Genomic DNA, 14,428 nt, shown 5'->3' on the forward strand with positions numbered 1-14,428 from the left:
TTTTTGCTTTAATCGGAAACCGGTTGAAACACGAAAATATTATTTAATTTTTGCATTTTTCAGATGTTATTAAAATTCTGTAAATTGTCCTACATGAATGAGTCAGTAGAATGCTTTTTTAAACCTACCATATTATTTGATGGCATTGCGCATTCTATTCTCTTATACTTTAACATACACATAAACCACGCTGTAGAATGTTTTGCCTTTATCATTCCCAGATAATACATAGGCAAGAATAACTTAATGATTTGATTATAAAAAAATTTCGAATAAAACCATTACCTACAAAAATAATTATGTATTTTCGTATTATTGCAATTCGTAGAAAAATTGCAAAAATGATATGAGATATGTCAAATTAAAAAATACAACGTTATTGAAGTTGGCGGATTTGTCGTACGTATTTACATTTTATTAGTACTAAAATAATTAACATAATTGTATTAAAATTAACTATAATGATTAAAAATGCAAAACGCAAAAATCATTTGTACAGAATAAAAAATAAATATACCTTTTTACTATACATGCGTCAAAAATTATAATTACTTTGAAATAATGAGTAAAATAATACTTTTGTTTATATGACACTGGAAGGATATAGATTTTTTAAATAGATAATATATAACAGAAGTATACAAACTTCTACCTCAAGTAATATTAACTTTATTGCTTATTATTTTATAACACCCCAAAAAACAACTGTTTCAACTAAACTCGTTCGTCTTTTTCTATCAAATTTTGTTTGCATTGTAATGGATAGAGACGAAATAGTATAATTAAGACCAATTTAGAGATTTTTAAATAAGCCATAAGCCTTCTCAGCAAAATCATTATTATTGCGTCTTTCTATGTGTTAAGACGTATTACAATTCAATGCGGTGACGGTACCCCCCTGATAGATGTATTATTTTCTATAGTCTATGATATTTAGTCCATAGTCAATTTACTCTAGTCACATCTCTACGCATAGACATAACACCAAATATTGTGTTTAGAATGTTAAACGAAAGATAACGCCTTTTGTTTTACATTCTCAACCCCATGGTCTCCACTAAGACCACATGGAAATTTACAAGAATGCCAATTTACGACATTTCGTCGTTCATTTACACAATTCTCATCATACCAATATTATAATTCATATTTTCTACTTTGAGTACGAAATTTTCCTATAGCCATCTAGAAGATTCTTTATGATTGTAGCGTCACAAAACAGCATTTTTCAACGCAATGTGTCATTGTTTGTCAAACTAAAACAGACTGAAGAAAATTCAATTTGAAACGTTTATGCATCAACAAAATACCTAATAATTATGTATCGCCTTTGTCCCGTTAACTTTAGACCATAGCCAATAACTTGCAACTCGACACAGAACTAATAAAGAAATGGATTGTTGTTTTCAGTGTTTCTTCACATGTTCAATTGCAATTTAAAGATTTCATATTCTAGTTCTTTCAATCGTATGGAACCTCTCAAAACTGTATCAATGGAAGGTCATCAAGCAGCGGTCAGCAGGGTTGGGGGTCATTCAACTCGTGAATGAGCAGTGGTGTAGTGTCAGGTGTTAGAGAGGGCTGACTCGTTGTTGGTCTCTGAGCGACGATGCGTTCAAGCACACATGACGCTGATAGACGTGCTTCGGCATCGTGGTCCCAGCACTCCTCCATTGTGTCACAAAGGACTGCCAGACCCTAGATTTTTAAATTTACATTAACCAAATTGTTGCTGTTTAGAGTTAATAAAAGAAATATTACATTTGTATCATCTGTGCGTGAAAAGAACATCTGGACTGATTTTGATGAAATTTTGTTACTTTAGATTTACAATTTGATGTTTTTTGATGTAATAACGTCTTATAATTCGATGGAGCCGGCTGCACGCACGAAAAAACATGACACATGCGGCGTTACCTCGCTCTGAGTCGTTCCATTTAAGGCTTGAAGTGCAAGCGAGAGCGCGGAACGAGCGACAAAGAGGCACAATCTGCCTCCGCGTTCGACATCTTTATTGTATATAAAGTATAAATCGTATTATATTGTAATCGATCAATTCAATTGTTATTTCCATTTACCTCCTTCTCTATATCCATACAAAATATATATCAAAAAATAAAATTTTCTTTTGAAAAATGCAACCATTCCATCAGTATTTTCTTATGACGTTGTCACGTTCAACTATCCTCAGTAAACCGACTTTACAGACAACCGATTTTTTTTTATTGAAATTAATTATTAATAAAGGTGTCCATTAAAACGGTCCAAATAGTTACAACTTATTAAAAAAAATCATTTTTATTCAAGACGTGTATACTCGTAGAACGTCTGCCGGTACGTTAGTATTTTATATATTTGAATTTTCGCAAGAACAAACTATAACTATTTTAATATAATTTAAACGTATATAAATCCGAAATCATTAGTCAGATTTAACTCGACAGCTCTATCTCTTACAGAAGTTATATTTTAACTATTGGTTTATATGATAGCCGTACTAAATTAAACTATTATAGTTATTTCCGAACAAGAAATCGTTTTAGCAATAACCTTACGACCTAGTTTTGATCTATTGTAGTCCAATCACTCGAGTTTCTATTTTAGCCAAAATATGTTGTACCACGATGTATGTATTTAAAAGAAACGCCATGGCTCTAAAACTATTTAATCACCTTCCCAGAAATTATAGAACACGGCCGTGTAATGCTTTCAAGGGGAAGGTGACAAAATGGCATATTTTGCCTTTATAGTGTGAGGAGAGTATTTAGCCCATAAGTTTTGACAACAATTATAAATAAATGTCCCTATTCTTTTGAAATTGTCATAATTAATATGACATTAGCATGCTAATTTGTATACGGCTGATTTTGCGTTTTTTTTAAATTAATTATCTGAATGTACTTACCACTTTCTTTGCAAAAAAATAATAATTTTAAGTCGAGATTCTAATCGTTTCCCAGTACCCTGAAGAACTGAATACGATTTTCGTTGAAACAAGTTTTGTTTAACACTTAATATACGGCTGACAACCAAGTTTGAATAATGAGATAATGGTTCGAGCGTTTGTTAATAATTTTTGTCGCTAGGTTTGGAACTTGGAACTTTCGAGTTATACAGTGCGTTAAACAGTGCCACGAATTTTAATAATTATTTCATTAATTATGAGTTATAATTAAATATGGAAGAAAAAAATATTTAGTTTCTACGAATTTAAAAAAATTACTTACTGGATGATCTCTCCACTGTGGCGGTATCTGTGGCCGCATTTTCCTTTGAACGACTGTCTCCTGCATTTCTTCTAGGCCGGGATGCGAACCCACTTCCTCTTCGAGGGGTAATCGGTATTGCGCGGTTGGGTCAACACCGGCTGCCTCACATCTAATACAAAAATATGATTTTTTTAAACTCTTTAAATTGTCAAAATGTAGGGAAATTTGCTTATATCATGTAAATATGTAAGTTAAATTACACAAAACACACAAAAACATAATAAAGTCATACACAATTCGAAATTTCCATAATGGCAAGTCACATCTGTATAGACAACCAAAGTTTATTTCGGTAATAATATCATTCGAAGATCCGTTACGCATAAATACAAATAAAAATATTGGTTGTTTGTAAAGTAGGTTTACGATCGAGATGTTTACGTGATAACGTCTTATTGGTGATATAAGTTTTTGGGAAGTAAGGAATTAATGAAGATAACATTTTTTTCAAATTTTAAATTACATCTATCGTTTTATTCACACTTTTGATGATAAATTTCGGGTGTAAAATGACAAGTTTACTTATTCGACTATGATATACATTTTTCTTCATACATTCACGGAATGACTGGCAGCGCTCGAGATGAGACGGGAGATCGGTCCGTCTCTCTCTCGTTATACCTGCGATCGCGCTCGTGAGGTTTTGGTGTGACACAAGTTTCTGAACATGTCACCCGACTAAAACGATTTTAAAGACGTTATCACGTCAAAAGGATTTTAACGTTTAATATTTTGTTTGTAAGTATGTATGAAACCCGACAATCGTAAGCTAACATAATTTACACGGTACATTGGTAGTGTTAGCCTAGATCAGTATATTTATACTTTCTTGGTTTCGACAATAATAAAATAAAATATGGACCCTTATAGTAAATAGCTTATTATTATGACATCATATAAATGTTCTTATTATATGATTTTATATTATTGAATTATATATTAAAATAATTTAATTTTAATTATATATTAACTTAATATGACATTTGATGCCTATTTCTTAAATAAATAGAAGCATTTAATATGTATTTCTTTTTTTGACGTTCATAAGTGTTCATTGTGTTACCTATATGAATAAACGATTTCGATTTTATTTAATAAGGAGGCTTTTAACATACCTTGAAACAATTTCCCAGAGCACCAGCGCACACGCGTACATATCGATTCTTAAGAAGGCGTCCTTCGTAAAGTTAATAGCACCATCAAGCACTTCTGGCGCCATATAACGTCGTGTTCCAACTTGACCATGCGCGTCCCCACATCCGTGACCAGAAACGAATATAAGAGCCAGCCCAAAGTCAGCGATGCAAGCGCTTAAATCCGCTTTGAGCAGGACATTCTTGGATTTGAAGTCCCTGTGTGCTATAGCAGGCTTGCCGCCCCCCTCTTCATGTAAATGTGCAAGACCACGCGCTACACTGGCTGCCACTCGCCACGCTTCCGGCCATGTGAATGTGTGCGCTTTCAAGTAATCGCATAGGGAACCCTGTTAAGAGAAATTTATGCTAAATAGGTCAGATAGCATAAACAGTTTAATAATTTTGGTAATATTGTTATGGTTAATGTACAAATATTCTTTTAATAAATAAATTAATTATGTGAAGTGTATGTGTATATCGCACATTATATTACATCTTTAAAGTGGTGTTAACATAGTAATAACATCTCATTGCATTAAGCAAAAAAGGGTGCGTGTACTTATGTACGCGCGTAAGAAGTTATAATTCTTTGGCATTATTAAAGATAGTTTTTGATTGCATGCAAATAATTAATTACAATTAAATAATCAAAGACTGGAAAAGGAGTCATTATAGTCAATAAAGTTCAGTTTACATTTGAAAAATTAAATAAATAAATATTTATTATTATTCTCTTACATTAAGTGTAACATAAATTCTATTATTATTATTCGAATGTTGTTTTTAAATTATGTCCAATGCCGTAGCATCTTCCGTGGGCAACTTCATTCTGTTAATTTTGTGTCACGGTGCGCGCGCATCGTTAAATTTCACTCTTATCAATTTTTCATAACGCGCCTAAAGAAGTATAACTTCAACAATATTATAAGATAACATACATCAATCTTGATTATCATAGAATTTTAAGTATGTAATAATCATATACGGTATTTAAAAGCTCTCTTTAAAAAAAAATCTCACAGTAAATAGAAATTAAATATATAGGACTTACTTTCTCATGATATTCAGTAACAAGCCAATATTCAGCTTGTAAGTTATCTCCAGTCCTATCAACACCAATGTAGTGTAAAATATCTGGATGATCCATTCGTGGCAACCTGTATATTTCTTGCTCGGCCACCCAGGATTGCTTGTCTTGTAACGGGAAGACTTTGACAGCGACATCACTCTGACCCAGCTTGGCACGCCACACTGCCCCGAATCTGCCTCGAGCTCTAACTTCACATAATGTCACCTGTCCTTGCAAGCTGGTACCATCATTTTCCATTCCTGCCCCAGCTGAAGGTGGTCGGGATAATGATGCCTCACCACTTGCCAACTCTGCAAATGAACCACCTTTGCGCTTTCTATATAATAGATAGCATCCAACAAATACAGCAAAAAGAATAAAGAGTGGTGTGAGTGTATATGCTAAGACTCTCTTTGTATCATCATCAGGTGTTGGTACAGGCGAAGCTGGCACACGTTCATAAGGAATATCAGTTTGTGATGTCATACTAGACTCTAAACCTGGGTAGGTGGCATTCTCATTACACATATCACCTTCACAGCAACAATGAAGCAAAGGCAATTTCATGTTATGCAAACGGCAGTTGGATGATCTATCATTGCATGCAACAGTATCTAGGAAACATCCTTTAACTTTGACTGTGGCCGTGTTTGTTGTATTATCAAATTGCCATAGTGTAAAGCAATGATTGCTTTTATCTGCCTCTAGGGGTTGGCATTCTTCCTTGACTATCTTCGGGATACATGTGTCATTCTTTGTTCTATCACAAGGCTCTGGTAATGTGTTATTGTAGAATTCACAGAATTGTGTGGTGACACCTCCTTCTTTGGGTCGTGGGGGTAGGTTTTCATCAGCTGGTGGTGCAGCATGGATCCCTAAAATAAATACAATATCACCTATCAAGTAATTATACAACAAAACAATTTTCTATACTGAAGGAGTCTTTTATTGTGTAATTTAAACACTAAAGATACAATATCAAGTTCTATCCAATTATACACAAAATAAACATTATAAAAGTGAGCACAACACACACATTTTAACACATTAATCAAAGCCCACATTCAATTAAAAAAAAACAAGTAGAAATCCAAAAAATGCAGTTTAGCCTTCGTTATAAACAGAACAAAACATTCTTCATCTCAAACATCGTCTACACAGTAAAATCTTTATGCATTATAATAGAAGTCCTAACAGTAAAACGTACCTATAACAATCAAAGAAACACGAAATATAATTTTAGTGGCCATCATGACGTATGGAGCCGGAATCACCGCCAGACTGGTTGCGAGTTGCGACGAAGCAATGTTATTTTTGTACACGACCCCGACATCAAAAGTCTATTTCAGATTCCTTCTTTATACACGGAATTCGTCAATCAAACAAAGCACATTCCACCCGCAAAAGCAAGATCACATCACTTCAGATGCCGGTTCTGTATTAATGTAATAAGTACTGTTAAATCTGATATCACCACAATTAGTTAATTACTGTGATTCATTTTGTTTTTCAAAAATAATCTAGCAAACAACTCATGAATCAAATTGAAGCCACTTTTTGACATTTCGGAATTTGTCCACAGACTTTGTATTGACTGATACACCACAGATGCATGTTGACAGTATTTATCACAGAGCTAACAATACTCGATATCAATAAAAAAATTTATAGGTAGGAGGAATTAATTTATCATACATATATCATATCATACCTACAGAAAGAAGCTGTCTAGTTTACAGGCACCCCAATCTCCTTTTTTTTTAGAACAGGGGGCAAACGGGCAGGTGGCTCATCTAATAATAAGTGATACCGCCGCCCATGAACACTCTCAATGCCAGAGGGCTCGCGAGTACGTTGCCGGCCTTTTAAGAATTGGTACGCTCTTGAAGGACCCTAAGTCGAATTGGTTCGGAAATACTTCAGTGGGCAGCTGGTTCCACAAAGTGGTGGTGCGCGGCAAAAACTGCCTTGAAAAACGCTCAGTTGTGGAACGGCGGACGTCGAGGTGATACGGGTGGAATTTCGTATTCTGCCTCGACGTTCGATGATGAAACTATATACATATTTACGCACCGCCAAAGGATGAAGCCGCTCGCAGAGGGATTGGTCGTCGATTCGAACCGCTCTTCGTTGAATACGGTCAAATGGAAGGAGCTGGTACTGGGGAGCCCCCGCACAGAGGTGATAACAGTACTCCATGTGGGGCCGAATTTGCGCTTTATAGAGTATGGGATCTACCATCCCGTGTTTAATAAGTCATCTACAGTCTTCTTAAAAGTTTATCTGACACTTTTTGATCCTTTTAAGTATCACAGTAAACTCTTTCCGCATTTGAAATGCTGTTCTCCGTAACAGTCACTAAATTGCGACAAACATTATAACTGGTCTAGTGGCTATTGCGAGGTAAAGTGAGAGTTGCAATTAGATTTTTATATGGAAGCGGACTGTTCTTCTCACAATTTTCGGTCTTACAAGCTGGTGGATGTCTTTCTCCTTGCTTCCCATTTACCGATGTCTCTATGACATCAGTAATTTCTTCATTTGATTCATATTTCTACTCTATTAAAGCTAGGTACATCATTTAAAATATCGTAAAAACTCCAGGAATATTGGTCAAATTAAGGCAAGGATCTCGGGATGAAAGATAGTCAACTATTAACTTGTATAAACCTTTATTTTTGTACACTAAAACTTGAAACCTTGTAGGATGTCCGCGACTACAGATATTCCAACGTCAACGCAAAAAAAAAACGATTTTTACATATTTATTGCCAATATTTTGTTTCGTATGGGTTTTATGCTATTTGTATTTATTACAAAAATTGTAGAAGATGAAATTATTTACAATTTTTTTTCTATTTTTAGCCGTTTTCGAGATACAGGGCATAGGGCGAGAAGTGCTTAACTATTTAGAGTATCATTCGATGTCAACCTCTAATCCCGATAAAAAACACGCCGTATAAACTTTATAAATTATTGATAAATATATATTTCTTAATATATTATTAATATTATCTATTACGCTATAATTAATAAATTTTTATCATTGTTATTGTAATACGAGAGTATATTCAACAATTCAGTTTATATTTATTTAATAATCCTTAAGTCTAATTATAAAGTTATTATACTGTAATAATTAATGTTTAATAATAATCCTGTTTATACAAATTATTACGTAACTTAATATAATAATAAGAACTGCATGTTGTAATTTCAATTATCTTTGTACAAATGTTTTTTTTTCTTTTTTAAAGTGCGCAGAAATCGTGTCACAACCACTTATTGCGTGCAGAAACAGTATGTGTGAAGAAGGATATTTATCAAAACTTTTGAAAGAATATGTAACAAATTTTACCTTTTTTCCATTGCTAGCTTAAAGTTGTGTTTAAAGAAAACTTCTCTAAATAATGCGCGCGAGCCTTTATCTCGAAAATGATTCAAAATGTTGAAACAAAATTTGTACATAATTGAATACTTTCTCATTATGCATTTAATATTAATTTCACATACTCGTATAGACTTAGTTAATATAATATGTAAATAAATGCTATATTTTGGGATCTAATAACATTTGACAAAATATAACCTTCATTTTGTCAAGTCCCAAGATAAAAATAAAGAGCAATTTTACTAATTGAGAACAACGTAGTACATAAACTAAATAATTAATTATTGATGTCACAGGCGCCACTACAATAAAACGAATGTTTCTAATTAATTAACAGCGTCTGTTGTAATTACCTCCAGTTTATCAGATTTCATTGTCAAGTCTAAATAGGCTTTGATTGATATCCGTCATTGTTGTTTATAGATAGTGAACATCCAGTGGTGTAACTATACCATCTGAGGCCCGTGACAAATTCTTTTATGAGTAAAAATCGTCACGTTGTAATAAACTTCGAGATTTTCAGCGTACTCAATTACACGTTGTACCTATATGACCCACTAGTGGCCATAGGCCTCCTCTCTTATGCGAGAGGGAATGGTATGTAGTCCCCACGCTAGCTCAACGCGTATTGGAGACTTCATATTCATCCATAGAACATAATATCTCTTGGGCAGGGGCCCTCTTGGGTCGGGGGCCCGATATATCTGTGCCACCAGAGGTTTTTGGGTGTGTGCTAACTTGTGACGCACCGAGTGCCGCAGGTACAAGCGTGATAGTTTTTCTTCGATAATTAATACCGAAGGTCGTGACTCGTGCCTGTCATGAAAAGCGCTAACCGTTACGTCGACTTGCTGCCTCGACATCGCTCCATCCCCAGCTTCTTGATATTAGGGATGTTATGTTCAGACCCATAATTGTCTTAATTTGGGCAGACCAATAGATAGGCGATCGACTTTTCGTGCCATCCTTCCTACCACTACCAGTTTGTCCAGTGCTTAAATGAATAATTTCTAATTTAGGCTGAAAATGGTAGTGAACAAAACATATTAATTTATTTTCCACTTTTTAGTCCTAGCAGCAATACGTGTTGTCTCAATTTAATCGTATTGCTTTGTGGACTTAAAAAAAATTCATTTTTTTTTCGAGATAAACCTATGAAATTATTATATTGTCGCTGATTCTTTATAAGTGTACAAAGTTTGAATTAAATCCGTCGGTTTAAAGTGGGTCAAAATCGAGTCCGAAGGAGTCGGTTACATACATACAGGTGAAGCTAATATAAAGCGTGTAAAAATACTTCTGGGCCAGTTTTTTCGAATATACGAATATTCGTATTCGCCTACTACTATCACATCAGATTATTTTCGACTGGTGGGAATTTATAAAGAATAATGTCTGTTTGAAAGATGTTGTGTTTTTTGAACAAAAGTGATTTACAGAATCGCAGGGCTGAACCAAATAAAAACAATCGGTAGTGAATTGCTCTTTTGTAATAAATTATAATTACTATTACTTGAGTATTTTGTTATCGATAAGATTGATATAAGAGCAGTTTTGGCTTTGACTTGAGCGTATGCGTACCCTGAAGAAATGAATTTTCTTTCTATGTCCGATATTAACACGCGCTTGCACGTGAAGAACAACATCGTGAGGAAACCGGCATGCCATAGATTCAAAATATTGACGGTGTGGGTCTCAGAAGAAGATCCATAAAGAAAAATAATATCAAAAAATAGATACGGAAATCTTAAATTACGACTTTAATATTGTCATTCTACCTTTAATAATGGTATATAGAAATTGGAATTCAGACGGAAAATACGCCAGCCGTAGACATGTAATAAGTATAATAGTTAGGTTAGGTCAGGTAGAGCGGTGTCTATACCGTACCAAAATGACTAGATATTTAATATAGCAAACTAGCGTTAGCCCCGTCTCACCTCCCTCGGACAAGCAAAAAAGTGCGGCCTTAGAGCAGGCGGAAACCGTTCTTCCACAAAAAGTCTTTCCCACTTTGATTTTGTTCCCGGAAGAGTAGAGACTCTTGGGCCGTGGGGTTCAAGTGCACAGGCGCTATTTAAAGATTTAACTTGGTGCCTGGTAGACAGTACTGTTGACCCCAAAGCTGGTGCTTTCCTTGCTCAACGAATAAGTATCACAATACAGTGAGGAAATGCTGCGTTAAAAAAGGTACACTGCCGCAGAGATCAATGTTTTCATTTCATTATTATTATTACTGTTTGTTAGTATGTAATAGATATTATGTAGGTTAAGAACATTGTGAATACTTTTTATTTGTGTGTTGCAAATTAATATAATATTAGCTTTTTGATTAATTTTGTTAACAGTAAAGATCTAAGCAAAATCTGTTGTTAAAAAATGTTGCTATATATAAAAGATGTATGTATGGCGTACATAAATCATACGACTAACAAATACAATTATAACCAAATTCACTAATCTGTTTTTCTTAATCAAAATTACCCGTATCACTGGAACCTTGAATTGTTACGGCAAGCATTGAGTATATTTTTTTACAACCCAAAAGTTGTAATTAAATATTGATTGTTTCCCTGTAGATCGATCTTGGATATTACGAAATCTGAGCTAAGCCTTGAACTATACTCCGATTTTAATTCCATACTACTAAAAAAGTTCTCCACCGAAAAAGGAACAAATTTGACCCATTTGAGGGCAATAAAAAAGAAATCCTACGTATTTTTATGTTTTACCTACAAAAAAGTAAATCTAAATATTTACTTACTCAAGTGACCGAATACAAAAATAACGAATATTTCGAAATCACGAATACTATATCGAATTAACTTTAATTACTTTATTTTATTGTTTAGCTGGCATCACTACCTACTAATTCCAGGTTTAGTAAACCTTTTTAATAAAATAAAATGTTATCTTAACTTGTGCGTTTTTTACTGTTTGTGATGAAAAGGGACGTAATTATCACTCGCCGTTAAACCACTTTTAATGTGCATCGCAATTAATAAAATAGATACATTCACTAACAAATAAAATGTACAGTCTACAGATGTTTAGACTCGTATTGAAATTGTAAAATGTGCCCGGCCAAAAAGGTTTGCTATATCTGACATTCTACGGAATTAAAAATCGGAGAGTTGGAATAGATAAGTTTGGGTTGGAGGTTATCCTCTATAAATAATATACTTACTGGAATACGAAAGGTAATGCTTAGGTGGTTTGAACGGATATAAGCAGTTAACAAGTAGAGTATACGAGGCAACCGTGGATGGTGATATACGGACAGGAATTGACGTACATAACTGGATTTCATCCAAAGTTAAAAGTAACCGTAACCGACAAGCATGCATGGTGAATGTAATGATAGTGGATGAAGCGAGAGTGGTTTGTCAGGATCGTAGCAAGTGGACATCCAGATAAACAAAATTATATACTTGTTTTTTTGACTGTAAACCATACAAAAAGGATCCCTGTGGTTATGTATTATTATAAATTTAGTAAAAAACTCATATAGATACGTTTCTCGCGTCTGGATCACCTTTGAGCAACGTCCTTTGAAGAGTGAAGGACTCACACATATTTTTTCTCCTTCAAAAGTTTTAAGTACGAGTTAGTAACTGGTAGATTGTACATATTTGTATTTTTATGAGAAATAAAATAATTGACACTAATCCTAGTACACAAGAACAGAGTGTCTTTCCCTTAATTGAGACTGTAAGTAGTAATAAATATGCTTTATTAGTAAACTAGGATAGTTTTAAATGACTTATGTCTTAAGTTAGGCTAGAAAAAAAAATAAACCTAATCCGAGCAAAGCCAGTCACTTTCCGTTTTATGCGCACATTACACCAATACCGATGATGACACGATTTAGTTGGCATTAATTTTGGTACTAGACGTCACCTAATGAAAGCAAAATTTTGAACTTGTTCGTGATCTACCTTTTAGCTAAGTGGCATGAAAATACTATTAAAATACTCCCGACAGAATATCCCAAGTGACCGAAGAACTTATTCGAGACACGGGGATGATCAACCATGCGCCGCCAGTCGCCACCATTGTGGAAAACCTTCTGGGTGAATCTACATAGTTCCGGATAATCTGTAAATGCATTTCTATCTTGATTATAAAAATCATATATAAATACAACCTTGGTCAATAATGATACAGTGACCGTCATTATTCTAATGTATATAGATTTTTAAATTAGATAATAATTGTAACCATGGAATTGTATGCAATTTTCTAGCTTTTTCCGTGTTCTGTAGACTCTAAAAGTGACTTTTCGCCTTTATCTGTCCTTGTTTGTTTGTAAGCTTGGCTTTATTGCACCGGGTTTAAAATTCTGTAAAAAAAATGTTTCAGCTTACGGAAGCATATATCATCAAAATGCAGACGGAAAATATGTGTTAATTTCTATTTAATTACTTAAGGTTATAACAGGAATATATCTTTAATTTAACCCTTGTTAATGGTTGGATTGTTTTATTCTTATTATTTTTTTTAAATATGTAATACCTATTCTACTCCCCTGCCATAGTGTCCAGGGACTTTTTCTATCTCTTAAATTTTTAATTTTAGTATTAGTATTATTGTTAGTGGCTTCAGCGTGTCTTATACCTAAGGTCGTAGGTTCGATTCCCGGCTGTGAACCAATGGACTTTCTTACTATGTGCGCATTTAACATTTCTCGAACGGTGAAGGAAAACATCGTGAAGAAACCGACATGTCTTAGACCCAAAAAGTCGACGGCGTGTATCAGGCACTGGAGGCTGATCACCTACTTGCCTATTAGATTTAAAAAAGATCATGAAACAGCTTCAGAAATCTGAGGCCAAGACCTAAAGAGGTTGTAGCGCCACTGATTTACTTTTTAATACAATATATTAATTACAGTAAACTAGTTCACGAATGACGCGTTACGCGTCTCGCGAGATACGCCCCAGCTACTATTTAAATAAAAATAAAAACAGGGGGAAAACGGGTAAGAGGCTCATCTGGTGTTAAGTGATGCCGCTCAGAGACACTCCCAATGCTAGAAGGCTCGCAACTGCGTTCCCGGTAATTAGAATCGGTACGCTCTTTTCTTGAAGGATCCGAGGTCGAATTGGTTCCGAAATACTTCAGTGGGCTGCTGGTTCCACAAGTGCGCGGCAAAAACTGCCTTAAAAACACTCAGTTGTTTTACAACGGACTTCGAGGTGATACGGGGTTTGCCAGCGTCTTTGGCTGTGAAATTCGAGCTCTGATGTTTTCATAACAACAAATCCTTTGACTATAAATAGAGTACATAAAGGTATAATAAAAGTGGTTTAGGAGAATTAGAAGCGACATGAGTCATATTACATACCTAAATACGTATATTATACAGTTGCCCAGGAATGTGTTAGATTATTATCTCAAAAATTCCTTCACAAATTGGAATATAATTGAAATAAATATTAAACAATTAATGTGACTTTGGACATTTACAGTGGCCTATCCTTCGGAAATGAACAGTCATCAGGTGAATAATTTTTCCAGATAGCGATATCAACGAAATAGTTAATTGATAAGTTGTCTTTGA

At 34.3% G+C, this 14,428-nt stretch overlaps 1 protein-coding gene across 1 annotated transcript; it reads right to left on the reverse strand.

Annotated features, from left to right (window-relative positions):
- Positions 1–621: 621 nt before the first annotated feature.
- LOC125049307 (activin receptor type-2A-like) lies at positions 622–7,043 on the reverse strand. The gene is made up of 5 exons (XM_047648453.1): positions 6,682–7,043; positions 5,457–6,349; positions 4,385–4,752; positions 3,228–3,378; positions 622–1,698 (listed from the first exon to the last, which is right to left on the reverse strand). The coding sequence occupies exons 1-5, from the start codon at positions 6,725–6,727 to the stop codon at positions 1,516–1,518; spliced, it is 1,641 nt and encodes a 546-aa protein (XP_047504409.1). The 5' UTR covers positions 6,728–7,043; the 3' UTR covers positions 622–1,515.
- Positions 7,044–14,428: the final 7,385 nt, after the last annotated feature.

The sequence above is a fragment of the Pieris napi genome, chromosome 5 (assembly GCF_905475465.1).
Source record: "Pieris napi chromosome 5, ilPieNapi1.2, whole genome shotgun sequence".
In the NCBI taxonomy this organism is placed as follows: domain Eukaryota; kingdom Metazoa; phylum Arthropoda; class Insecta; order Lepidoptera; family Pieridae; genus Pieris; species Pieris napi.